At 40.0% G+C, this 25,613-nt stretch overlaps 2 protein-coding genes across 3 annotated transcripts in view; both read left to right on the plus strand.

Moving 5' to 3' along the window:
* Positions 1 to 3,571, plus strand: part of ARFGEF2 (ADP ribosylation factor guanine nucleotide exchange factor 2) — a 36,619-nt gene extending 33,048 nt beyond the window's left edge. Inside the window, exon 39 of the mRNA XM_021416811.1 lies at positions 18 to 3,571. Coding sequence (XP_021272486.1) covers positions 18 to 194 — 177 coding nt within the window. The 3' untranslated portion in view covers positions 195 to 3,571. The remainder of the gene's footprint in view (positions 1 to 17) is intronic.
* On the plus strand, positions 3,862 to 25,520 carry CSE1L (chromosome segregation 1 like). 2 transcript variants are annotated; one of them, XM_021416812.1, is made up of 25 exons: positions 3,862 to 3,997; positions 6,295 to 6,390; positions 6,910 to 7,052; positions 8,986 to 9,087; positions 9,501 to 9,646; positions 9,941 to 10,031; positions 10,320 to 10,427; positions 11,310 to 11,402; positions 12,690 to 12,857; positions 12,954 to 13,083; positions 13,748 to 13,813; positions 15,643 to 15,845; positions 17,155 to 17,239; positions 17,956 to 18,017; positions 18,504 to 18,640; positions 18,801 to 18,904; positions 19,390 to 19,487; positions 20,044 to 20,194; positions 20,694 to 20,902; positions 21,603 to 21,700; positions 21,913 to 21,998; positions 22,668 to 22,749; positions 23,176 to 23,322; positions 24,079 to 24,310; positions 24,985 to 25,520. In XM_021416812.1, the coding sequence occupies exons 2-25, from the start codon at positions 6,306 to 6,308 to the stop codon at positions 25,072 to 25,074; spliced, it is 2,916 nt and encodes a 971-aa protein (XP_021272487.1). In that variant the 5' UTR covers positions 3,862 to 3,997; positions 6,295 to 6,305; the 3' UTR covers positions 25,075 to 25,520. The 2 variants fall into 2 exon arrangements, with proteins under 2 accessions (XP_021272487.1, XP_021272488.1); XM_021416813.1 differs by lacking the exon at positions 3,862 to 3,997 and adding an exon at positions 4,547 to 4,671.

Consider the following 25,613-nt stretch of genomic DNA (forward strand, 5'->3'; position numbering starts at 1 on the left):
CATATCTTTCCTGATAGTTTAAGGCACATGCTTCAACATATTATCCATACTTGTGTGAAATCATGCAATTCGACCTGATTCCTGAGCTTCGAGCTGTGCTACGGAAGTTCTTCCTGCGTATAGGTGTTGTGTTCAAAATCTGCTTAACAGAGGAGCAAATACGGACAACTGGGACAAATTTACCTTCATGGTAGCCCTAAGTAGAATTGGTAACTTCTGCTTCTCCATAAAGCTATGTTCCAGAGATGGACTGAAGTGGATGGGGGAAAAAATGGGACCCTGGTATATCAAAAGAACAGCGAGTTACTCTTAACATAATGGCATTTGAGGAGGAATGGGGAGGGAAGAGGGAGAAGGGAAGGGGGGAAAAAGTCCTGACCATCCTATGAGACTATCAGCAATTTTTATTTAAATTATTGCTTACAGAGTTAGTGCTGTAGATGTAAAGTCTATTTGTTTCCATGCTCGTCATCCTTACGATCAAGTTTGTCTCTTCTAGTCTTTTATCAATTGTTCAGTTTTGCAGCCCAACCAAATCTTATAAATCAACTGGATTCCTCAATGGAAATGATTCCCTATGGAAGTAATATAGTTGTATAGCCTTGTGATGTTAGCATATGCTCATAATAAACTATACTGCAGTGGCTGATCACCACCTCAGATCATTTTGGGTTTTTCTTTGCACATGGCTAGACCAAGCAGTGCATTATAGGTTTTGAAGTAGACAGCCTGTAGGATATTTGGGGAAGGGGTTTTCCTCTTGTTCAGCAAGTCATTTTAGAACAACTTTTTTAGTATCAGTGCTTCATCTTCCAAGATTGCTTGTTTTTATGGAAGGTTTTATATCAGGAGTATGTAGTAGTATCAACTCCATTTAGCTCCTTAGTGTTGAGTGAAAGGCATTAAAAAACAAACAAACAAAAAGAAAATTTTTAAACTTCCCATTGACTTTGATACATTGCCAAATCATGGACAGAACATGTACATTAATATTAAAAACAGGGTTCAAAACAAAAACACCCTCTTCATCCTTGACTACAACGTATTTAGTGGTAATGGTCTGTTTAGCAAGAAGTCTTACCTATGAAATTTTCTTTTTTTTTTTTTTACTGCATACTTTCTCCTTCAGTTCTTTGTGCAGATAGCTTTTGTTCTCAACTATTAGTTGCTGCTGTGAAATCCAAATTCCCACGACTGCTTTAGCAAAATTAAGATCAATCGTGTACTATAACAATTACCAATGCATTTTTGTGGTTTCAAAAATAAATGAAGCAAATGTGATTTAACACTAAAGCTTTGCTTACCCTAGAGATTTTCCTTTCTTCAGCATGCCTATGTTTTCTGTCACTCTGTTTCCATTACCTAATACCAGTTAATAACAGAAGTCACGCAGAGCTCAGTTATGTCCTTTGAACTGATTTTAATTACAAGTTTTGAGACTTTTTTTTTTTCAAAAATGGAAAAGTATGGCAGGATGGAGAAGTTCCACTTCCTAAAACACATAAACAAAAGTGTTAGGTTACCCACTGTGCTATCCATATCAGCAAACCTCAAAAATAACAGTATTTAACAACAGCAACAATTGAATGGTACTGTGTTCAACTTGTTGTTTTGAGTTTCCTAATAGGGCAGTCATAGTTGATGTAGTGTTGGGATATTCTAATCTCAGAGTTATTGGTGTGTGTGTATATACTTTTTTTTTCTTGTGAGCTATTTCCAAAGGGCTCATATGGCATTCTTCAGTAAATTCAGCTTGTTCTACGTAAGCATTGTTTGGCAATTGTTCTGCAGTCAGTAGTACTGGTAAGGCTTTCAAGTTTTTATTTTTAACCAAAGAAAAGACACAGCCAGGCTAACTTTTAAACACCCTAGAGATTAAATCTGTATGCTAATATTTAATAAGAAGAAATATATGGTTATATTTTAGTGTAAGAAAAAGACTGAAAAATAAGCGTTGCCAATATTGAACTTGCTGCATTTGAGATGTCATTTTATGTTGCATTTAGTATATTTGCTTGTTCCCTGGTAATGTCACTTAATTACAATAAAATGAAGTATTTATTTTAATTCTATTAAAATTTGTAATAAATTTGTAAGAATAAGCCATTCTTTTTCCTTTCTGTCCTAGATAGTTCTTAAATATATATATTATTTTCAGATTTTGAATGTGACACTGCCTCATTGAATGTATACCTGTATCTCCTTTCAAAACACAAACTTTAAAGTTGCATGCTTCTTTTACAGTTTGGAAAGCCTTACATCTCAAGTCTTGGAAGAGGCCTCTTAATTTTCAAATCTTAAATTCAGAGTTGCATCGTGGGCTTTCTTTACTGTAATGTGCAACGTTTGTACTATCTCTGCATATAGAATTAATCAGTCCCTTCTTTTAGCCTTAGTTCCGAGAGATTCTTCTTTTACTTAAGTAAAGCTTTTATTGTATTTATACCATTTACAAAGTGCTGAAATTAGGCATGTGACATTAGAAACATTCTAGGCTTACTGTAGTGCATGAAGGAGAAGGGGGACTGGAATGCAATGGGATTTTAACAGCCTTAATCCTGTCATGGTTTTCTGGAATTGATTATACAACTTAAAGCAATAAGAGTGGTATGCAGAGTGTATACCAGCATACCTGAAACAGCTGTATTCACATCAGCTTTTTGTTCTCCCTCATACAGTCAGAAAGATCCATAGCTCCCAGGCATCTTAATGGAGCAAAAAATGCTGAGCCAAAACTCGTGCAGCAGTCACTGCTGGGTCTGGTCTTCTCCTGGCTCTGTTGACGTGAGACGTGACCTGCCTGGGGTAGTTCTCTTCTTCAGTGGAAGGATGAATGAAACAGGGTTCTGTGTCAGCATATCCCAGTAGAGATCTGTGCAATACATGGAGTAATAAAAAAAACCAGTTCTTAGACTGCTGAAGCACTGTTCTGCAACATATTAAACTACAAACAGATTTTACCTATAAGGGTATAAATACGGAGACTGCATGGTATTTATTGCTACTTATTGTAGAACCTTCTAGGAAGCAGGTGGGGGGGATGCTGTGAGGAGAGCCCCGTGACCTCCCTTCCAGGCTCATGCTGCTGTCTCACAGCAACTGCTTTCACCCTCACTGGGGTTCCTTCCCCCTTTCTTGTCTCACTTGCTCAGCTGCCACCAGAATGGGGCCGAGCAGCTCTTGCTCGCAGAGCCAAAAGCCCTGACTTCAGCTGTTGGTGGATTAAGTGTACTATCTTTTAGTCTGAAGCAAAACTATGCTTTTCCTGTCCAAAGTGCGGCTCTCTTTTAATATGTAAATTGTTTGTTCAGCACCTTTAATGTTGTTTGTGTAAAATGTATGTTTTCTCATATTTAAGATGCCTATGTTTCTGAGGACCTCCATATGAAGTGCATTTAATACCGATAAAGAGCAGTCCTTGCCCTCTGGATGTACACATTTTTGAGAGAATAGCAGAATTATAAAATATGAAAACCTATGTAAAGTTTTCTACATGAAAATACTATGTATAATACTGTTATAATACTCCATGCTTTAATGAAGTGGTAAATCAATAAAGTTTTAAGAAGTGGTGCTTGGCTTTAGCGGTGTTTATTGGAATGTGTGGGAGAAGAGAGAACGCCTTCCTTTGCCGTCGGTTCCTCAGGGCCGAATGCTAACTAACTGCAACACTGGCCGCCCTGCTGGCCGCCTTCCCGCCCAGCGCAGCACCTCAGGCGCCGCCTGACGGGCACTGCAGCGCTCGGCGCGCAGCGGGGCCTTGTGGGAAGAGCTCGGCCATTGGCTGCTGCCTCCACGTGAGACGGGAGGCACGGATTGGCTCAGCGCGCGGCGCGTCGGGGCAGAGAGGCCCGCTGATTGGCCTGGGGGCCGGACGGTGTCGCCGCCCTGCGTGATGCGGTCACCGTGCCGCCGCCGCGCCCTCTCACCGCGGTTTGAATGTGAAGCGCAGCCGGAGCTCTCCGAGCCCCCGCCGCCGCTTGGAGGAAGCCGACAGGTGAGGCTGAGCCGCGCCGCCCGGCGATACCGGCTGTATGGCGGCCCCGTAGCCCGGCCGTCCTCAGGGCCCGCAGTCCCCGCCGCTCCGTTCCGCTGCGGGCTCGGGTGCTGGGCCCGCGGCGCAGCGAGAGGCGCAGCGCACCATGCTGGGGCGCCTCGACCCGCCTCCCGCAGCTCGGGATTGGCCGGCGGTCTGCTGGGGGCTCTTCTCATTGGCTCCCGCGGCTGCCAGTCGGGAGGTGGCGGGGAGGGGGTGGGCAGCAAGTTAGGCTGAGGGCGGCCGTGGCCGCGCGGGGATCCCCAGGCAGCTCCGAGCCGCCTCCGCCTCACGCAGCGCGGGCGGCCCCGGACTTGCGGGGAAGCGCTGCGGGGGCGGTGGGGATGGGGCCGCCGGGCAGAGGCGACCGGAGGAGCTGGGCCGCGCAGGGCAGGGCAGGCCCGAACCGAGGGGCTCTCCCGGAAGGCCCCTGAGCGGCCGCTTCCTCGGGACAGCCGCGTGCCTCGGGCGGGCTCCGGTGTGGGCTGCCTGCCGCCACGGGCTGGGGGGGCCGTGGGCGCGGTGCGAGGTGCCTCCTTCCCGCTGGCAGCATCTCTGGGCGCTGCCTGAGAGCGCCGCGCCTGAGCAGTGAGCGCCCGCAGGAGCACGGTGTTCTGAAGCTCTTTACAGTTGAGGTCTGCGGCTTTTGGGCTCTGGTTTTCATCAAGTGCTCTGTCATTAACGTAACGAACATAGTAAAAGCATTTAGGAAGCTTTGTGAGTTTTCTTCTAGAGACTTTGGAAACTTTCCCATTTATCTATGTTCTCATTGTTGCTATCAGCGTAATATCAGCGTATAGCAAACAAGCACACCATTGCTCCAGCAGCTACCGCGGGTTTTGGTGGTGGGAAATGGGCAAAAAAGAACAGCCAGGGGGTGAGAGGGAGCAGGAGGAAGGCAGCATCAGGAGTCACTCACCCTTTGGGGCAGCAGAGGAGCTGGGTGCTGCTGGTGCTGTTTCTTTATGCTGTCCTCCATAAGGATGCTGTTGGTTGAAGACAACAGGCAGGTACCCCCGAAGGGAGGCAGGTGGGGCAGGGAAGGCAAAGTGTTTTAGGTGAACTTTTTGTTTTGTTTTTTTTTTTGCGCAGTATCTTGGGATCTCAATAATTCATTAACATTGATTTAAACCAGGAGGGTACTATTGCTCATAGATATAGAAGAAAAATTCAGCCATTAAAACTCGCAGCCTTTGCAAACATGCTTAAATAGAAACTGTACTTATTGCACTGATTATCAACATAGAATAAATCCAAAGTGGGGTGGGCAAATTTCAGCCTATCTTAATAAGAAGAATCTCCAGTGGATAGAAAGCATTTGGTTTCTCATTATTTCTGTAGCGAAGGCATTGCGGTACTGCTGGTGAGAACGATGGGTAGCATGCAGTGCTCTGGGACACGGCGTAGCTGTGGGCTCAGCAGTGTTGGGTGGTGGTTAGACTTTGCAGCCTTAAGGGCCCTTTCCAACCCAAATAATCCCATGATTCTATAATGGATGGTGATATCCTAGGCCATGTGCCCACTGAAGTGTGTCTTAATACTGTTCTAGTGTTACTGTAATTGTAATTATTCCAATTAAAGCTGTGAAGTTAATGTATCGCTGTGGTACGTATGAGAGCATGTGTGGGAGGATAGCTAGAGAGGAGTAATCTGACTTATTTGCACAAAGTTATTCGATAATAAGTATTGCAGGTGAAATGAATGCCTGCCCTAGTCTGGGTTCGTTTTACAGGGTGGACAAACCCTTTGGCTTTGTGCAGTTTTTCATCTCTTTATAAAAAATATTTTTCTGTTGAGAATTTTCTAGACTTAGCATTTATTTGTAAATGGGCCTTGGCTCTGCAGTGCACTTCAAGTTGTTCTGTTTGCAGTCATCTAGGGCAGAACTATTCCATTTTCTTCTGCAAGGAATAGGTTTCTGTGGGCGATAGTAGTTCTCAAAAGCAAAAGCAATCTCATCTTGTCTTGGAATGGTGAGAGATCATCTTTTGGCTCTACCTGAGTAATAGTTCATTGGGTGTATGATCCAGTTTTAGGGGTTTGGTTTCAATAACCCAGACAATAACAGTTACATGACGTATATTTTTGGGTTTGAGTTTAGCTAGGTGTTTCATTGGATAGATGTATGAGTCCCTGTTTTAAGAAATACAGTCCAAACAAAGCAGATGCATGTCTGCTGTGGAATCAAGTTTTGTGTATGTGGAGCTTATAGGGTAGGTTTTCTGATCTGCATTAACAAAACTGTTTCTGTGTCTTAGTCTCTGCCAAAATGGAGCTGAGTGATGCCAATTTACAGACCTTAACCGAGTATCTAAAGAAAACACTGGATCCAGATCCTGCAATAAGGCGTCCTGGTAAGCAGTTGTCACATGTGACCCAAGGTTTGGTTTCCTCTCAGCTCCTCTGTGTGTATCAAACTTCAGCAGAAGTTTATGCAAAACTTCACAGTAATTCTCTGCCTCCTTTTTAGAAAACCAACAAAAAACTCCAAAACCTAGCACTTAATGAAGGGTAGATTTACATATAAATGTATTTTCTGTTTGATTTTCAGAACTTTTTTCCTGATTTTTGTACTGCAGTTTTTTAAAACAGGGATGCTGTTTACGATAAAGCAGGACTGGCTTCTCTGAGGTCATGGCTTTTAAAAATGTCGAGGAGGCATTATTTCCACAGCCTGCTTTGAATTGAGAGCTTTTGTTAACAGCAGAACCATTAAAGAGCTTAGCAGTAAAGAAGCTACAATACCTTTTACTGCTTGTCCGGTGCTTCTGTTCCTGTGGAACTTTGGAGAGGTGTTTGTGTTCTTTTAAATGGACATCTGAGGAATCGTACAGCTCTGGTTAGAAAGTTAACCGTACCGTGTTCTCTTCCAGCGGAGAAGTTTCTCGAGACGGTTGAAGGAAGCCAAAATTATCCATTGTTACTCTTAACGCTGCTGGAGAAATCACAGGAAAATGTCATCAAAGTCTGTGCCTCTGTAACATTCAAGAACTACATCAAAAGGAACTGGAGAATTGTAGGTATTCTAGTAGTTGTGTTAAGATTTAATAATCCTTTTAAGATCCAGTAATATATAATCTTGAAGAATATGTGTCTGTACTTCGGGAGGGAAGACAGAAAACAAACACAAAGTGTAATTTACTGATAAAGGACTAAAGCCTCCACTCTTGCTATCCATTCTATTGAAAAGAAGAAAAGCTGGGTAATAAAATGGTGAAGGGAGAATTCTTCCCAATGTTGTATGCAGCTTTCTGAAGATGTACGGTATTTACTTATGTTGAAATGGTTGGAAAGTGTCTGTGCTTGTGAGCTGACCAGTTCGGCCAGTATCAGTTGACATAGTACTGCGACCATTTCCAGCCAGATCTGCAGCTGGAAGTGATGATACTGATTGATTTTTCATATAGATGCCCCTGGGACATGGAAGCCTTGCAAGTTCAACACGTGGAAGTATTTGTAGGCATAAAATAGAACTATTTGTCACTTAACACAATAGCACTATTGTCACTTAACCTCATTTTATCCTTTGTTTTGAAGGTATCAGAAGCTTTTCTTATTCAGAGCTTTCAGCATGCATGAGTTTTAACTTATGGTGGAAAGTATTACATGTAAGAGCTCAGCTCCTTCACGATGAGAGATTTTAGTTGCTCTTGTCTGTAGTTTGTCTCCCTGAAAGCACAGTTTGTGTATCTGAAAGAGTCTCAAATGTATGATCTTGGTTTATACCTTAGCTTGTGACTATTCAAGAGTTTGCATACGATTCTCCCCCACGCAAATATTGAAAAGCTACAGCAGTCCTTGCTCTGGTTATGTTTGGTAAAATCAGCACATGCACACTGGTGTGAAATTTCTAGACCCTGGTGTTGATAATTTTGCCTTTTCAGTCATTTCTCAAAAATTGCATCTCTTTGTCGTGTGTTTTAAGTAGAAACAACAGTCACTTACAGAGGAGTGCGTGTCTTTCTTGGTATAGATGACTAAAGTGATTCAGGATGTGACTTTGTGTTGGAGCAGGTGGAGGTGCTATGCAGTGAGTGCATGCAGAGGACCATTAGGATTACCCCAAGCTTGCTTGAAGCCACACATGCTGTTTTGTCCAAGATTGAAGCTTTCCTTTTAAAAGCAGTTTTATGAATGCAGACAACAGTAAGGCTAGCTTATGTAGATCACATGGTATAATTTAGCAGCGTTGGATTAGGACCGATACAAAGCTCGGAGGAAGGAAAATGGTTTTGCCTACTCAAGCAGTTTGAGTGTTTTTAAGTTTATGGCAAGATGATTGAAAAGAAGGTGAGGAGAAGGACAGCAGTGCTGTCTGGCTCCGGGCATACTGAGATCATTGAATTGCTTTCTGGATTGCTGGGTAACTTCTGTGTTTCTAAACTTCGCTGCTGTCATCGCTGATAATGTGACTGTCAGTGGCTGCTGACAAGCCTTATGATTTTACTTCTTCAATAGAGACACCATAATTTACTACCGCTTGGCACTGTTCACTTGGCAGGATGACTGGCTAACTCTTGAAGGCAGTGTGAAGTTTATGTGCATCACCTGCACTCGCCTTCCTGTCCGCTTGCACGAAATAAATCTTTGAAGTTGGCAGAAACAAGGACAGACGTGGTTTGGAGTGCTGAAGGAGAAGACTGGTGGTTAAACTCATCTTTGTTACTGGCATACGCACCCGCCCCTACTGCTCCTGAATTGGTGTTTTGAAAGATCACTGTTAGAGAAGGAGAAAATTAGTTAGAAAATTAGCAGGAAGGTGTAATTTCTTTCAGCTTTTTTCAGTTGCTATTGTGAGAGAGTCATTGTAGGCTTTAACAGATCTCTTAATTTCTTCACTGATGTAATGGTTACAGACATTTGTACATTTGGCTTCTGAAATACTGGGATTCACTCAGTGCCTGGACTATAGTAATGTGCCAATGACTTAATTATTGTTTTCATTGTAGGTGGAGGATGAACCGAACAAAATATTTGAATCAGACAGGATAGCCATTAAAGCCAACATAGTGCCCTTGATGCTTAGCAGCCCGGAACAAATTCAAAAGCAGGTAACAAGGCAATTTCTGGCTGTGTCCATGAGATTTTTAGAACGATGCAATGTGTGTAGAGGCTCTGGTTACTGTCAGAGCTGAGTTAGCCTTCCAGTGATGTCACGCCTGTCCGAATAACTTGCAGTAAATTGTTTAAGTTACTTCTGCCCACATCAAAATTAAAAATGAGAAGAGAAAGTATTGCCAAATTCCGGCATTAGACAGTTAAATATAGTGAGACTGCATGCACACGTTGGTTTTGAAGTGAGCTTTATTGTGATGAAAAAGGGTAGATATTTCACCCAATGATTTTTGAAGCTGACAAGGCTAGTAAGCGTTCTTAGATATTTGTAACATCTGCCGTGGCTGCTGTGCTTTTTGTAGTGAGCAGTCTGCTGCTGTATCATGCAATGGTTACATTTCCTTTCCAGTTAAGTGATGCCATTAGCATTATTGGTCGGGAAGACTTTCCTCAGAAGTGGCCAGACTTACTGACAGAGATGGTGAACCGCTTTCAGAGTGGAGACTTCCACGTCATTAATGGCATCCTTCGTACTGCTCACTCTTTGTTTAAAAGGTATTGGAAATAGGGGACTTACTACGTGGGTTTAAAAAAAAAAAAGTTTGTTTAAATCTGAATTTATATTCATGTATGTGGCTTCTGCTTAGGCTTATTGACTTCTTGGTAAGGCCTTAAGTGGTTGTCAAATTTTGTGTCTTCCGTGGTCTTGAACTATGTTGTTTAGTCCTTACCTTTACTTGATAGGATTTGTTTCAAGGTTCATCATGAGAGGTCAGTTGTATGCAAGTTAATTTAGGGATGAATGCGAAGACTCCATTCCCTTGCCTGTGTATTTCTCTCACTCCTCAGGTACCGCCATGAATTTAAGTCAAACGAATTATGGACCGAGATCAAACTTGTCCTTGATGCCTTTGCATTGCCCTTGACAAATCTCTTTAAGGTATCGTTGTTGAATGATTTCTGAAACAAGTGTGGCGTTCTGAATTGCTTCTTGTGAATGCCTACAGTATGAGAACTTAGCAACTCTTGAAACTGTTCACGAAGTTCAAGCTAAAATAGGGAAATGAGACGTGACAGAATCAGTAAGAGGAAGAAAAGGAACTGTGTTCTCTGATTAAAAAAAAGAACAAAATAATAACAATACTATGTCACATGGTACTTCTCAATGTCTCTTGTTGATACGGTTTGTATTGGGGTTTCTTGACTGAATTTCCTTCTCATTTTCTAGGCAACCATTGATCTTTGCAGCACGCATGCAAACGATGCTAGTGCTTTGAAGGTTCTCTTTTCTTCTCTCATTCTAATTGCGAAGCTGTTCTACAGTTTAAATTTTCAGGTGAATCTCCTTGTTTTTCTCATAGTTTTGCTTTGATCTCACAAAGCTGTTATGCTCCTATGTGTAGGATCCATTTGAGGCAGCCTTTAGGGTCATGGTTTATGGCCTAACTAAAGGTTGACAGTAAGGATGAGGTTAATTAACACACTAGCTTGGCTCTGTCTAAACAAAAGTTTGTGAAGAGAGTCTTAAGCTCTCATGCTAGCGAGGAGGTGTTGTGTGGCTCTTGAGTGTAAGCTGTGAAAGGCAGGAGTCAGTGCCTGCCTTCATACTCACTGTGCTGTTTCTTAAATGTGTCTGTACTCATACAAATTCAGTAATGTAGATAAAAGTCCATCAGCTTAGTAACTATAGCACTATGGTAGCGAGCAATCCTGATTGTAGTGTAGAGCTATTTTTTTATTTGTTTCTTTTTTGAAATGAGATCTTAATTTTTGGCATTAAGTGAGCACACACTGTATGAAAAACAGTAAAACCAGACCCTGCTGAGGTGGTATGTATTTAGTGTTTCAACATGTGTGTGAGTCAGGTGTGACAGTCATGACTCAATTGCTCAAACCATCTGTGTTGGGCAAAAGAGGAAGCTGGAGCTAAAGGGGAGGCTTGTGCTATCTTATTCTTATCATACTCTGAGAGACAGAGATTAAACTGTGGACTGTGTAGGGTGTAAGCAACTAGTATATTTGGAAATGTCCTCCCAAGTCTCCATCTGTAGGACTTCTTACTGCATGGTTGTTCTGGGAGTGGGACAAGGGGATAGTTTTGGTTTTGAAAGTTCGCTTTCCATTCTTCATTGTACCTGTGTAGATTAAAAGGTGGACACATATTACTTACAGCTTGCAGTCAGATATTAAAATATAGACTTGTGCTTTTCCTTTACAGGATTTGCCTGAGTTTTTTGAAGATAACATGGAAACATGGATGACGAATTTTCATAGTCTCTTAACTTTAGATAATAAACTTCTGCAGACTGATGTAAGTACTACATAAACCTCCTGCTTTGCCTCTGTGGAGTGGAGAAGATTGACAGGAGACTTCTAGTCTAACTGAGCAATGCAATGTTTCCGTTGTTGGGTGAACAAAGAAATAGAACAACTGAAAGGAAACGGGATTTGAGAGAACTGTCTCCATTGTCTAACAACTGTGGAGCCTGGTTCTTGAAGTCATGTATTAGTTACAGGTTACAGTTGTGCACAGAGATCAGCTTACAGATACACATCAATGAGGAGCTTCTTTTGAGGCCATCTGCTGAAGTAACCTGATTATTGCAATCACAGGGCTCAGGTTTTCTGTACCTCTCAGCTGGTTCACATACTGTGTTTTAGAAAACAGTATCTTGAAGAACTTGAAACATTGGAACATTAGAAGGCATGACAGTTCTAAGTAGTTTAGTTTACCATTTGCTGGCTAATTATCAGAATTAGTAGTTCCACATGTGAAAACATACCATGTAATCGAAGCTCATATTCATTCTGTGCATACTTGCTGCATTTTAGGTGCAGTTCAGTAGTTTACCAGGTGGTGGAACCAAAGAAACTATAAATTCCTTTACAATATTTGGGGGGCATGATGAGCATATTTTGTGTGATAGTTTCATGGTGGTTTCATGCTAATGCTGCTGCTAAAAAAGGAAAAGAAGCCTTGCTCATCTTTTCTCTTGCTCTTCTCTTATTTTCCTGTGGGCTGTCACCCAGCACAAACATTCGTGCAGTCGCACACTGAACTGACTCAGGGAAGTGATGTGCATTAAAACTGAAGGGTGGGGATCTGGAGAGGGAAAAAAGGAGTGCTGATGGATATTGGTGTTATTTTTTAATTTCCAGCACACCTTTTTTCCAATTTGCTTCACTTTGTGGCTCTACGAACATTTTGTGCTGGTATGGGGAAGGGAAAAAAACATACTTCTAGCAGCTCTGTCAGTTTAAAGTAGCAAGATACAATGCCTTCTAAGCATATGTTTTCAATGCCTTGTGTTATATTTTTCCTATTATATTTGTAGATTAATTCTGTTTTAAATTTTATCAGGTCTAAATCACTTAAGGGGAGTAGTACTTGTGTTGGAAATGTGGATACAATAGCATGAGTGTATAATTTGTGGTACAGTTCCAGTACAAATGAGCAAAATACAGTAGTTCCAGGCAAGTAGGAGGGGTTTCTGTGACCCATTTAGGTCATCCTAAAATAATAGTGTATTTCCTTCAAATAATTTTGAAGTAGCCTTGAAGTTTGGGTGTTTAAGTACCTACTTTTGTTTTATGTGAGGATGAAGAAGAAGCTGGGTTACTGGAGCTCTTGAAATCTCAAATTTGTGATAATGCTGCTTTATATGCTCAAAAATATGATGAAGAATTCCAGCCCTACTTGCCACGTTTTGTGACAGCAATCTGGAATCTGTTAGTCACAACAGGCCAGGAAGTGAAATATGATTTGGTAAGTCATTATGAGCTAATCTTATCAATGTTAATAATGGTTTATAAATTGGTCAGTCATGCTGAAGCTGTGTGTGTTTTATGTGTGTTGTTCTAGTTGGTTAGTAATGCAATCCAGTTTCTGGCCTCGGTTTGTGAAAGACCACATTATAAACATCTGTTTGAAGACCAGAATACATTGACAAGCATCTGTGAAAAAGTTATTGTTCCCAATATGGAATTTAGAGGTAACTTCTTCAGCTTTAAGTTTTCAAAGACACGATAAAGTGTATCTAATTATAATGATATTTTGCTTTACAACATTGAGAATTTATTTCCTATGTACTTTAGTACTAAATTCAAAACCAATTTTCTTCAGCAAATTGCTGTCTTGTAGAATTGTTGTATGGATTTCTATCTTACTGTGATCTCAAATTGAAAAAACATACAAAGTCTAAGTCATATGCCATCAACAATTTTTTTGTGCTGAAAGTGAGTACCAGGCATGGATATATGGCCTACTGAATTGTCATGTCTTTTTCTCCAAGGTATGGTAGACATACTTTGATCCTAGTATCTAAAATGCACTGGCGGTGTCTTACAGCAGTAAGAAGCTTCCCTCTAAGTCTGAGACTGAGGAAGCCTCTTTTAAATACACTTAGTATTGAATATGGTTTTGTTTTAGTTTTTTAAATCAGGAATTGCAGCAGCGCATGAGTACGAAAGACTGCAATTTGTGGGCCTGCAAGCTGAACAGGATAGTCTGCCTGTCTGGATAGTTCTGATTCATTTCTATGAATGTTATGGAAAAATGCTTGGAAAGATTAGCAACTTGGTAAAAAGGGGGATCATTATCATTTAAAAAAAAACACCACCTCAGTATTAAAACTCCTATGTATTTTATATTTTCAGCTGCTGATGAAGAAGCATTTGAAGATAATTCTGAAGAATATATAAGAAGGGATTTGGAAGGATCTGGTAAGCCACAGATTTATACTAAGAACGCTTGGTCTTTAAATATAGCTCTAAAGAGTAATTTACTGATGCTTTTAAAACTTAGAACTTTGGAATTTGGTGTTTTTTTCCCCAAAATACTTAATCCAGTTTTTGGTCAGGTTTTCTGTGATGATGTACCCATTGCAGTGTCGTTTTGCTTTTAATGATGTTTTTATAGTTTCTTTTCTTAACTAGATTGATACCTCCTGCACTGCATGTATTTTCATTTCAGCAAACATAGCCTAGAAGTCAACACTGAATAGCAGCCATAGTTGTGTATTTAGTTCCTACGTGTGTAAATAACATGAGGAGACTCTGTCTATATTTGCTAGTCTGTTGTGTTTAAACTGAAACTCTGACCAGTTTTGCATATAGCTCCACAATAAAGCCAGCTAGGCAGCAGCCTGCCTTTGCACACTGGCACTGTTCAGACCAGCACAATAACTGTCCTAAGAACACAGTGCTGTGCTAACAGAGCTGCTTGATTTTCTGATTGTCTGTCTGCAGCCAGGTCAGTGCACAAATGAACTAAACCTGGTTCTGTGTGATGATTCTGTCTGGGCTGTTCTGTGCCACTGAGCCACTGACATGGTGCTGACTGACACTTCTAGATTATTGAAGCCTTGTAATAGGTTTAAGAAATTTTTGTGTGTTGGAAGTAGAGGAAAATTATTTTTGAACTTTTTTCAAGCGGATGTGTTATGATTCTTATCCAGGATTGGCTGCATTACTGGTATTTTGAAGCTATTTATTTGTTTGCTATTTCTGTTTTTAAGAGAATTCAGGCAGGAACTATCTGTGTTCTTCTGGGACTCCTTTAGAAACGTACTCCGTTGCATTTAAATTCACTTGTTTTGTGTTCCCTGTGTCTCTCTGTTAGTATATTGTGTTAAAGGCCAGCTTTTTTTTTTTTTTTTCCTCTTTGAGATGGAATTTTTACAGATTTATTACCAAAATTTCCTGTCCTGTTGTGGTGGGCCGGCAGCTAAGTGCCACACAACGGCGTGCTCGCTCCCCACCCTGCCATGGTGGGATGGGGAGGGGAATAGGAAGAGCACAAGTGAGAAGACTCATGAGTTGGAATAAAGACAGTTTAATAAGTGAAAGAAAGGAAGAAAACAGAAGAAAAAGTCAGTTTGCTTGTGGAAAGTGGCATGTAATAGATGTGTCCCCAGGCAATGGCTGCCTCTTCCAAATCCCCCTCCCTGAAGTTTTTATTCAAGCACGGTGTTACACTGCATGGGAAAATCCCTTGGCCCGTTTAGATCAGCAGTGCAGATTGTGTCCATTCCCAGCTTTGTGCCCACTCAGCCTATTTGCTGGGAAGGCAGAGCAGGAAAAATAGAAAGCATTGACACTGCAAGTACTGCTCAGCAATAACCAAAACGCTGGTGTGTTAGCAAGGTGCTTTTAGTCACCAGCCCACAACACAGCACCACGCAGACTGCTGCAAAGAAAATAAAACCCGTGACCACCAGACCCCGGTGCATTTGGGCACATAATTAGCAAGGCAGTAAAAAGCCTCCTCATTGAGCTTACTGAAACCTTCAGAGGGCGGTGGAGCCTGTGAGTACACACACAGTATGGGCAGATGTCCATTCCTCTTTTGTCGTACAAATGATTTTTACTATTACAATAAGTAAAAAAACTGAAATGCGTTCTTACACACTAATGTGAAGTGTTGCAGTAATGAATATGAGATGTGGCTGTAACTTGAGAAGCTGTAATTACTGATGCATCTTTTATTATGTTTATTAGTATGAAAAGCTGTACAATTTGTCATATCTAAAGAACCTTTTGTTCTCATGCAGATATTGACACGAGGCGCAGAGCAGCTTGTGATCTGGTCAGAGGCTTGTGCAAGTTTTTTGAGGGGCCTGTGACAGGAATTTTTTCTGGATACGTTAATTCCATGCTTCAGGAATATGCAAAAAATCCATCTGTTAACTGGAAGCACAAAGATGCAGCTATATACCTTGTTACATCCTTGGCATCCAAAGCTCAGACACAGAAGGTACTTACACATTGTATTTGTTTCAATCCATGTGCATTCAAATATTACAGTGCCTGTGAGAATTGGAGAATGCATGCTTTTTTTTGTTTGTTTGTTCTGCTTTAAAATGAGAATAATTGGATTTGGAATAGTTTAATGTTGGTGAGACTGAAAATTGTCCATAGTATATGGACACAATCTATGGAGATTTGATGGTATCTGGTCTTCAGATAGGTTGGATGAAGTCAACAATCATGTGTGATCATTTGAAGTCTTAATAATATGTATGAAACAGTCATTAAAAAATAAATAAATTGGCTTCAGTCTAGAATCTCTGAGCTTTCACATGGTGTTGAGCCACAATGTGCCTCAATAATTTGGAAGGCCAAATTACAGAAGATGATCAGTGGCGTTGAGCAGATAAGAAGGAATCCAAGTGACCCTTACAATTCTTGCCATTATATTTCATAATATTTCTTGTTGGTTGAATGTTTTTTGTCTTGAAGATGGCACATGAACACGGTTGTTTGGCTGGAAATGGCCCTTGGGACTTGTCTGGGTGAAAGCAACTAAAAAAACAGATGTGTGGGAAAGCACACCTCAGCTAGAGTGTACTTAATGTGAATCAGCAGTGTTACACCTGCATGGCATGGTCCTATACAACAGATTTTAGCCTACTCATATGGGTACTTCACATGTGTTACAGGGCAGGTCTCAGTGGCTTTACAAAACAGATTTGAAGCAAACAGTAAAACATGGTTTATAGCCTTTATGCAATTCTGATCAAAGATCTCAGTCTTTCTGTAATACTGCAGTTGTGCACTGTGCAGCAATTGCTAATAGTTGGGGTGGATAACGTGAGCCAGTCTGCTAGCAATTAGAACACTGCTACATCATAGCTCTTATTTGTTCTGTTTAGAGCCAGATGTGGGATAGCATCACTTAGAACACTTGATTGATAGACGTATATCCATCTGAAAAGCCTGTTTGACATTTTTGCCTTTTTCATCTGATAAAATGGAAGTATTGATTATAATTTTTCTGTTCTAATTCAGAATTGGAGTTTGAGTCCTAAACTCTTCCTTTTGAAAATGACTGGGGGGTGGGGGAGTCAACTTTATAAGTTGCTGGTATTTTCTGTCTGAAACGTTGGTTCATTATTACTGTTACATGCTATTATTAGTTAACTGGGGGCTTTGAATTTGAAGCTCAGCGTTATTGCTAAAACCTGGACACTGAAAACATTAGTGGGGAAAATATCTGAATGACAGCATCCATAAAAAACAGCATTTGTGTTTTCTCTTGTTTTTATTTGTTTTGTTTTTTCTAGCATGGAATAACACAAGCCAATGAACTTGTCAATCTGACAGAATTCTTTGTGAATCACATCCAACCTGACTTAAAGTCAGCCAGTGGTAAGTTTAGTGTTAATTTTTGTGTGTTATTTTCGGAATATATCTAGAACCTTGGTAGTGATCGTTGTTTCTTAAGGCTCGAGCACAAATTAGAACATGGTTCTGTATCAGCATTGTCTCTGAGATGGGGCTTGTTTACACCTGGCACGTGGGAGGTGATTCACATTGGTTTGGTCAAGCAGTGAGTGAGCTTTTAAACAAGGGTGGATTGCCACGTGCTGTTGGCAGGATCAGAGCGTGTACGTGCATGGTTGCTACCAGCTGGTGTGCTGTAACTCGGTGATTCAAAGTAACTCGATTTCTGAATTTGAGATTCTATGACAAACTTCTTGGCTATACAAAACTCTTGAGAAGTTAAAATATCTAAGTCTAGCTTGTGACCTGCTCAGCCTGTTTCGGTGAGACTACAGATGTCTAGGTTTAAGCAACATGATTTTGTACTTGAGCAATTATCTTATGATGTTTGGAGAGTAGTGGGTTGTATTGGAATATGCAGTTGGAGTCTGTTATCATCAGAGCAGGAAAGGAAGTTTTATGTGAAAGGGTTGGACTGTACATGTGATGTTACAGGGTAGTGCCCCCACAGAGATGGATAAGCTAAAAAACATAGAAGAACTTTGTGTTACCCCAGGGGTGGGGAATTCAGGAGTTAATGTCACCTTTATATGTAGAATGTGTTCATTAATTGTATTTTTTGCGTATTTTTTCAATTGCAGTGAATGAATTCCCAGTGCTGAAAGCTGATGGTATCAAATATATCATGATTTTTAGAAACCAAGTAAGTTTTTCTTCTATGGTTTAAAAAAAAAATACAATGGCTAGTTACTTCACAGTACTTGCCAAGCCTAATGTGTCTTATTCAGCTGTATGTTAACTCAACAGGTGCTTAGAATTTTTAGTTTTGGATGTAAGTGACTCTGCAGCTATAAATATCAGATGGACGTGTAGTTTGTATGCTGTCCATAGGCTACCAGAGCACTGAGTATCTCGGCATACTTAGTCCTGTGACCTACTCAGATATTCTTGCAGTGAATATTGGTCTCCATATACTTGATTGCTCATATCATTGCAGTAGCTGTTACACTCTGTGTCTTACTTCTTTGGTTATACAGATTTGGTGTGGTTTAGCAACTGGAGGCGCCTTCTAAGATTTCTTCCACTACCAGATTTTCAGTTTGTAGTTGATGAGCTCAGTGGTTATGCTGCGGTATTGAACAATCTGTATTTTTCATGAAGTATATAATTTATTGCTGTGATTTTTTAGGTACCTAAAGAACAACTGTTGTTATCTATTCCTCTTTTAATCAATCATCTTCAAGCAGAAAGTATTGTGGTCCATACTTATGCAGCACATGCTCTTGAAAGACTGTTTACCATGAGAGGGACGAACAATACTACACTGTAAGTTTTCAAACAGAAGTAAATTCATTACTATGTAGTTTTTGTGCATTACAGAGGAAATATTGGAAGGGGATCTTTCATTTCATGGTATTATGATACTGTGAAATGCTTGAATTGTGTGAATATATTTCATAATTAAAGCCCTGTGTTCTTCTTACAGCATTACAGCTGCAGAAATGGCACCATTTGTAGAAGTGCTGTTAACAAACCTGTTTAAAGCGCTAACGCTCCCTGGCTCATCAGAAAATGAATACATAATGAAAGGTAAATGCTGGATGAGTCCCACACTGTAACAGTTACTTTGTTAACTTAAGGTAAAGGCTTACAGCTAGAGGCTACTGAAACTTGTACTTTAAGAGCTTAATTTTCTCAATCTTGCTGAAGCAGTATGCGCAGCCTGCAGTTACTTACCAGGCATTGTTAAGTCATCTTTGAATAAATGTGTGGAACCAGAGAGAAACACTGAACATAATGGCATTGTGTCAGATGGTCCTTGTACTCAGGACAGCTACCTGAGCAATGTCAGCGGGGGGTTTGAGTGGCACGTGGCTAACAGTGCTAACAGTGTGCCACCACATGAGAATCTGCCGGAGACTTCTTTTTACCTTGGACGAGCTGCTCAGTCTTCTGTGCCCAGTCTGTAGAATGCAAATAGTGAGACTTTGCTTTGTTGTGATTGTGGATTGATGGACTGACTGCCCTTGGATACATTTAGCTCCAGAAGATACTAACTTTCTTTTTATTTCCAGCAATCATGAGGAGTTTTTCTCTGCTCCAGGAATCCATAATTCCATACATCCCTTCTGTCATCACACAGCTTACACAGAAACTCCTGGCTGTTAGTAAGGTAAAGAACGAGCTACATGAGCAAAATGGTCACGTTTTTTACTTCTTAGAACAGTCTTTATAAAGATTTATATAAACTTTGTTTGAGTTCTGTTAAAATACTGCACATTGTTCAAAACTTAGACCAAAATAGCCTTCCAGTGAAATTAATGTTCTTGACCACAGACTTAGGGAATACTTCAGAACACCTCCATCAGCTATCCAAAAAACTTCTACATACAGTGTAAACTTAGCTGCTAAGTATAAAGAGTTTTCTATGAAGAATTGACTAGGCAGTTACACAAATGGAAGATATTTTTTATTTCCAGTTTTTGTTACATCACAGAACTGCCTGTTAGTTGGTTCCTGTAGTGCTTCTGGAAAAACACTTGTTTTCTTCAAAATATTTAGAAAAACAAACTCAGTTATGCTTTTAATTTTTGATGTTTGCTTTTATCTGTGGCATTAACTTCATCAGCACGTTAATAAGGCATAGTGTCCTTATTTTCAGTTGCTCCTTTAGGCTTCAGTTGGAAGAATAAATACATTTTAGTTAATTGTTCATAACTTGCTTTTAGAATCCAAGCAAACCTCATTTCAACCATTACATGTTCGAGTCGATCTGCTTGTCAATAAGGATAACATGCAAAGCAAACCCCGACGCCGTGGGAAGCTTTGAGGAGGCTTTGTTTATGGTGTTCACTGAGATACTGCAGAATGATGTGCAAGGTAAGGTAAAGTCAGTAATTCTTGTGCTCTCCCTGGTGTAAACATTGTTTACATCCTGGCAGTTTTCTTCTGTAGCACAGGAAATTCAGGTGGGAAGGCAGGGTTTTCACAGTCCTCACCAAGGCTTGTAGGAAGCATCTGGGTTGATACATAAAATATATGACCTTTGTTTGTTCCTTTTGTTTGAAGAAACAAAATGTATTTTAAAAGTATCTTCATTGCTACCCCCAAATCATCTCACTTTAGCCTCGTTTCTAATGGTTTATACTCCATGTTCTGAAAAAAACAACAGAGAAAATAAAACGTGTCTGCGTAGATACGTACATGTGGTGCTTGCAAATGTTTGCAATAATGAAATTTATTTATTCCAAGTTTTATTTATCAGAATCGTTGTGTTAATATTCTCCAGTTGTAGGTTCAGCCAATGGATGCGTGGTTCTTATGAACTGACAAGTGACCATTTTTGCTGAATTTCTAAGTGTCACGATTTCTTCTGCAGAGTTCATTCCATATGTGTTTCAAGTGATGTCCCTACTTCTGGAAATGCACAAAAATGAAATCCCATCATCCTATATGGCGTTGTTTCCTCATCTACTTCAGCCAGTGTTATGGGAAAGGACAGGAAATATTCCTCCTCTGGTCCGACTCCTGCAGGCTTATTTAGAGCGAGGTGCCAACACAATAGCAAGCGCTGCTGCTGACAAAATTGTAAGTTGGATTGATGGAGTAGCACTGAATGCCTCCAGACATGTTGATTTAAGATTAAAAGTTACAAGGAGTTTTTTCCTCAATTGGAAAGCTGAATTTGTGCAGCATGTGTTTCTATTTTAAATTTTTTAACAACAACAACACAAAAAGCTTTTCAGGATGGGATTGGGAGCAGGGTCTGTAGTAATATGCTTTCATCGTTTAGGATGTAAAATTTCTGCACTTAGTTCATTCAAGCAGGTAAACTTCTGTGGTTTTCTTGACTTGTCTTGTGTTCTTCATGGAACACAGTGGATCAGGAAAGCTCAGAGTTTCTGTTTGGAAGAGTCACCAGTGTGAATTCAGGAGTGTTAGACTCCTGAATAAGTGTGAATGAGAAAGAGTCAAAATGTCAGGAGATCTGAGGATTAGTGAATTCTGCTGCATGATCTGCTGTAGTCAAACCTGATTACACAGGACCAATGATGAAGCAAACGTACATTTTCAAATTAGCTTTCGTGTTCATTTGATTAAGACTAATTTTAATACTTAATGGAATATCATTTGGTCCCGAGAGAAGTCTGTCTTCCTGCAGAAACAGAATGCTGTTTTAGGTTGTGAAAGCTTTTGCCACAGTGTATGTTTTAGATAAGATCCAACCTTCTGGTAGGTCATATATGAAGAACTGTTTTGTAGTGTTTTCTGTTTGCTTTGCTTGCAGCCTGGGCTGTTAGGTGTGTTCCAGAAGCTGATTGCCTCTAAAGCTAATGACCATCAAGGATTCTATCTTCTGAACAGCATTATAGAGCATATGCCCCCGTGAGTATGAGTTGACGTTATTTATATTCAAAACTAATCTGTATAGACTTTAATACTTGGTGGGTTTGTACACTTCAAAGTTAATAACTAACAACTGAAAAATGTCACGTTTGTCAGTAAAATAAATTTGAATAATTTTGTGCGTGTTTTCCGTAGTATGACTTTTGGTAAATGCTGGTATGGCCTGAATAACGAATATTTTATATTTCTAGTGAATCAGTTGACCAATACAGGAAACAGATCTTCATTCTACTGTTCCAAAGACTTCAAAATTCCAAAACAACAAAATTTATTAAAAGTAAGTTTATTGCTTTATGAAGATCTGTGGTGATACCAACAGTTTAGAACGTGTAGCAGTACCAGTAAGGTATCCAGTCCTGTCCTTTGATCGTGCAGACAGAGAACAGTGAGCTCACGTCAGTGACTTGCTTTGAGTTATCTGTGTAATCGGGTGGTATATAGGGCAGTTGCCCCTTGGGGCACATCTATTCCATTGAAACTAAAAGAGTGAAATTGAAACAAGGGGAAGGACTTCCATATTCCCATCCACTTCTTCTGTGCAGTGTCGTTAATCATCTGAAATCGCCTCCAATGCCCAAATAATGCCAGCAAACTTTCACACAACGTTTAATACTGACCGCACTTCTTTTTTCTTATATATAGTTGTGTTATTACTGTTAAATATTCCATGCACTTGTATCATCAGTGTGACTTAAAGTTTGGGAATAGCTTTTCTAACACTTCGTAGTTGCTATAAGGGGCAAAGGGGTTGAACCTTGTCCTAGTTTCTTACCACTAAGTTTTACAGTGTTAGGGGACATGTAAAAAGGTCAGCAGCTTTTGACAAGCTTCAAGGTAGCTACTTAATGTACTTCACTAAAACTGAATGCTTACAAAGATTACCATTTCTGTCCCCTTGAAAAACTTGTGTGTTTTTCTGCTGACTCTCACCTTTTTCTCATTATAGGTTTCCTAGTCTTCATTAACTTGTACTGCGTAAAATATGGAGCATTAGCCCTTCAAGAAATATTTGACAGCATACAGCCAAAGTGAGTATGATTTTTATTTCAAACTGCTGTGTAGCTTTCATCTTCCAAAGCAGAAATGGTTGTCTCCGTTAGCTAAAGCTGCAAACCACATTTGTTGCTAAACTGACTGGCCAGACCTTTCTTCTGCTGTGGTTAATTTCTTTCTCGACCACTTTTCCTTATTCTGATCTGCTGCTCACAGTTCCTTCCTTATAGTTCCAGATCAATAATCTCCTGAGCAGGTCATAAAAAAGGAAGAGTGATGTTTTTATTCTCTCTCCAAGAAAAATTTGTGCTATCAAATTTCTACCAGGCATCCAGTATGACAGGGCAATATCATAACAAATTCTGTTTTTCTCCTTTTCCTTGTGACTCATATTGTGTCTTTTTTTGTTGTCACTGTGAGGCTGACAAGGCTTTCTAATGCTTCTTTTCATGTCATAATAGGATGTTTGGAATGGTTTTGGAGAAAATCATAATTCCTGAAATACAGAAAGTGTCCGGACAAGTTGAAAAGAAAATCTGTGCCGTTGGCATTACAAAAATATTAACAGAATGTCCTCCTATGATGGACACCGAGTACACCAAGCTGTGGTACGTAGAGCACTTCTTCAAGTGAAGCTTCTTGGTTTTGAAAATGTGAGCTGCTCAATTCTGGTGTGATTTCTTCAGGCCTGCTACTGTTTCAGGCTTTTCACACCACTTTTTCTTTTCAACAAATCGTGGTCAAAGCAGACGCCAGAACTGGTTTGAGATTTTTGTGATGGAGATAGCACTGAGTGGGCTAGCTAGAACTGCTTTTATGAAAATACACTACTTGCTTTTAGCTTGTACTGCTTCTGAAAAGCTAGGAACAGTTTTAGTTTGTAGCTGTTCTGTTAGTCTGGAGACCCAAGCATATAACCTGAGGTAGATGCTGTAAGATCTTAGTGTGACAGAGAATTGTGGGGAAAGCTATCTGGGAAGATTGTCCAGCAGTCAACGTTGTCAGGTAGGCTGAATTCAGAGGGGGGAAAAAATGTTATTAGAGAAAAGGTGTAATCTACAAAGCAATTGCTTTTTCTTAGGTATGTTACATGAGAATTTGACCTGATCAAAAGTAAAGGCATCATTCTTGCTTTTAATATGAGCACCTACATTATGCTTGTAAAATAGACACATGCACAGCTCTTCAAGTTCCGCTCATACTAGGCTTGCACTCTCAATACTGAGTTAGTACCTGCAAAGAGAAAGTTGTTGAAAGAGTTCTTGAATATTCCTTGAATATGAGCTTGAATATTCCTTTAAAATAAGTCCTGTCCTGGCATATTTTTCAGCATTTTAACTTTCTTCTTGTGTCTTTCCACACAGGACTCCTTTGCTGCAGGCACTCATTGGCCTCTTTGAGCTGCCTGAGGATGACACTATCCCTGACGAAGAACACTTCATTGACATAGAAGATACTCCAGGATATCAGACTGCATTCTCTCAGCTAGCCTTTGCTGGAAAGAAAGAACATGACCCTGTAGGTCAAATGGTGAACAATCCTAGAATTCATCTGGCACAGTCTCTTCACAAATTGTCTACTGCGTGTCCAGGCAGGGTAAGTGGCTTTCATACACAGCATGCTGATTCCAAATTGTATAGAGAAGAAATGCTTATTTGACAGTCAGTCTTTTCTGCTAATGTCTGATAATTAGCAGACTGGAGTATGTTGTAATCAGAATGCTAAGTATTGTTTTGTATTATTCTGTCATTGAAAATAGCTTTAGTGCGCGTTTTTTTTCCTAGTAGCCTAAAAAAGGCTAATATTTTCACAATACTTAGTTTAATGATAATCTTGATATGCCATTTCTCAAACAAAATTTTTTCCACATGCAGGTATATAGCTTAACACTTGTCAGCAGTTCAGTTGTATGCATTCAGGAAACTTCAGGCAACTCGTGGGAAGTTAAAGTAGATTATTTCAATCATAGTGTATTTGTTTTCAATATTTTTGATAAGTAACACTGCCTGGGAGATCTGATGTTTGCTGCATCCAAATCTGTGCTTTAATGACTGATGGTTTGCTAACCTTCTTTTATGTTTAATTCAGGTACATAAAACCAAATATTGTCAGCATCAGGAACTGTAATTCCAACAACTGCTTTCAGTGAAAAACTGTTGCTGACAAGATGTCATTTGACTTTATACTGTATATTGACACGGCAATTAACAGGGGATAGCAGTACTGTAAGCTATACACAGATTGACACTTCTGCTCTGTCATATTTTAAGGTCCCATCAATGCTGAGTACTAGTCTGAATGCAGAAGCGTTGCAGTATCTCCAAGGATACCTCCAAGCTGCGAGTGTGACGCTGCTCTGAGCTGCGTGTGTTTCACAAGCAAGATCCAAGGCTGTTTTGTTACACAGGAAGTTCACACTGACTTTTTTTTATAGCAGCGCTCAGACAAAATGAAAAATGCTACTTGAAAATGTATTGCAGAATCCATCTTGTAAAAGATAAAAATGTGGCTTTGAGCAGAAGGTGAAAGAATCTGGCGGTGTGCATAATCATAGATAAAAGGTGGTTAACTTCCATTCCCAGTTTAACTTCAAAGGGAATAGTCGTAGCAGTTTGTTACGGGGGTTATTTGAAATCTGCATCTGCAGCGCTTGGGAAACGTTTTGAAACGAATGGAGAGCACTGGCTGTAGAAACTCACTTCGGTCACTAAAATTCCTTTTTATTTTGATGTTGTCCTTTGTAATTCTTTTGTCTTTCCTTAAACTTTATCTAAATTGTGAATAAATAAGAAGTACTTGTTTAAAATGCCTGTCACTGTGCGCTTACTGTTTTAGAAGAGTGTAGCTGGCTTCAAAAAACCATAGTTTTAAACTTAGAATATAAAATAGCAGGAATGTG

This window comes from Numida meleagris, chromosome 19 (assembly GCF_002078875.1).
Source record: "Numida meleagris isolate 19003 breed g44 Domestic line chromosome 19, NumMel1.0, whole genome shotgun sequence".
Classification (NCBI taxonomy): domain Eukaryota; kingdom Metazoa; phylum Chordata; class Aves; order Galliformes; family Numididae; genus Numida; species Numida meleagris.